The following is a 228-nucleotide window of genomic DNA, read 5'->3' as shown; positions in this document are numbered from 1 at the left end:
AAGATTCCCCCACGACCGCCACACGCTACCCATCGACGACCAGTTCCTGTGGGGAGGCGGTCTTCTCATCTCGCCCGTGCTGGCGGAGGGGCTGACGGCGCGCTCGCTCTACCTGCCCTTCGACGCCTGGTATGACTACTACACGGTGAGTGGGTGTGTAGGGCGCCGGTGTTTGTTGTTCGTATTGTTATTGTTGTTATGGGTTTTCGTTTAATTGGATGGGTGCTT

At 57.5% G+C, this 228-nt stretch overlaps 1 protein-coding gene across 1 annotated transcript in view; it reads left to right on the top strand.

Annotated features, from left to right (window-relative positions):
• Window positions 1-228, top strand: part of LOC119588838 (maltase-glucoamylase, intestinal-like) — a gene marked incomplete at its 5' end in the record, with an annotated part of 23,625 nt that overhangs the window by 14,918 nt on the left and 8,479 nt on the right. Inside the window, 1 exon segment of the mRNA XM_037937479.1 lies at window positions 4-145. Coding sequence (XP_037793407.1) covers window positions 4-145 — 142 coding nt within the window.

The sequence above is a fragment of the Penaeus monodon genome, chromosome 24, assembly GCF_015228065.2.
Source record: "Penaeus monodon isolate SGIC_2016 chromosome 24, NSTDA_Pmon_1, whole genome shotgun sequence".
Lineage (NCBI taxonomy): Eukaryota > Metazoa > Arthropoda > Malacostraca > Decapoda > Penaeidae > Penaeus > Penaeus monodon.
The sequence above is the reverse complement of the archived record's forward strand: the minus strand, read 5'-3'. Positions and strand labels throughout refer to the sequence as shown.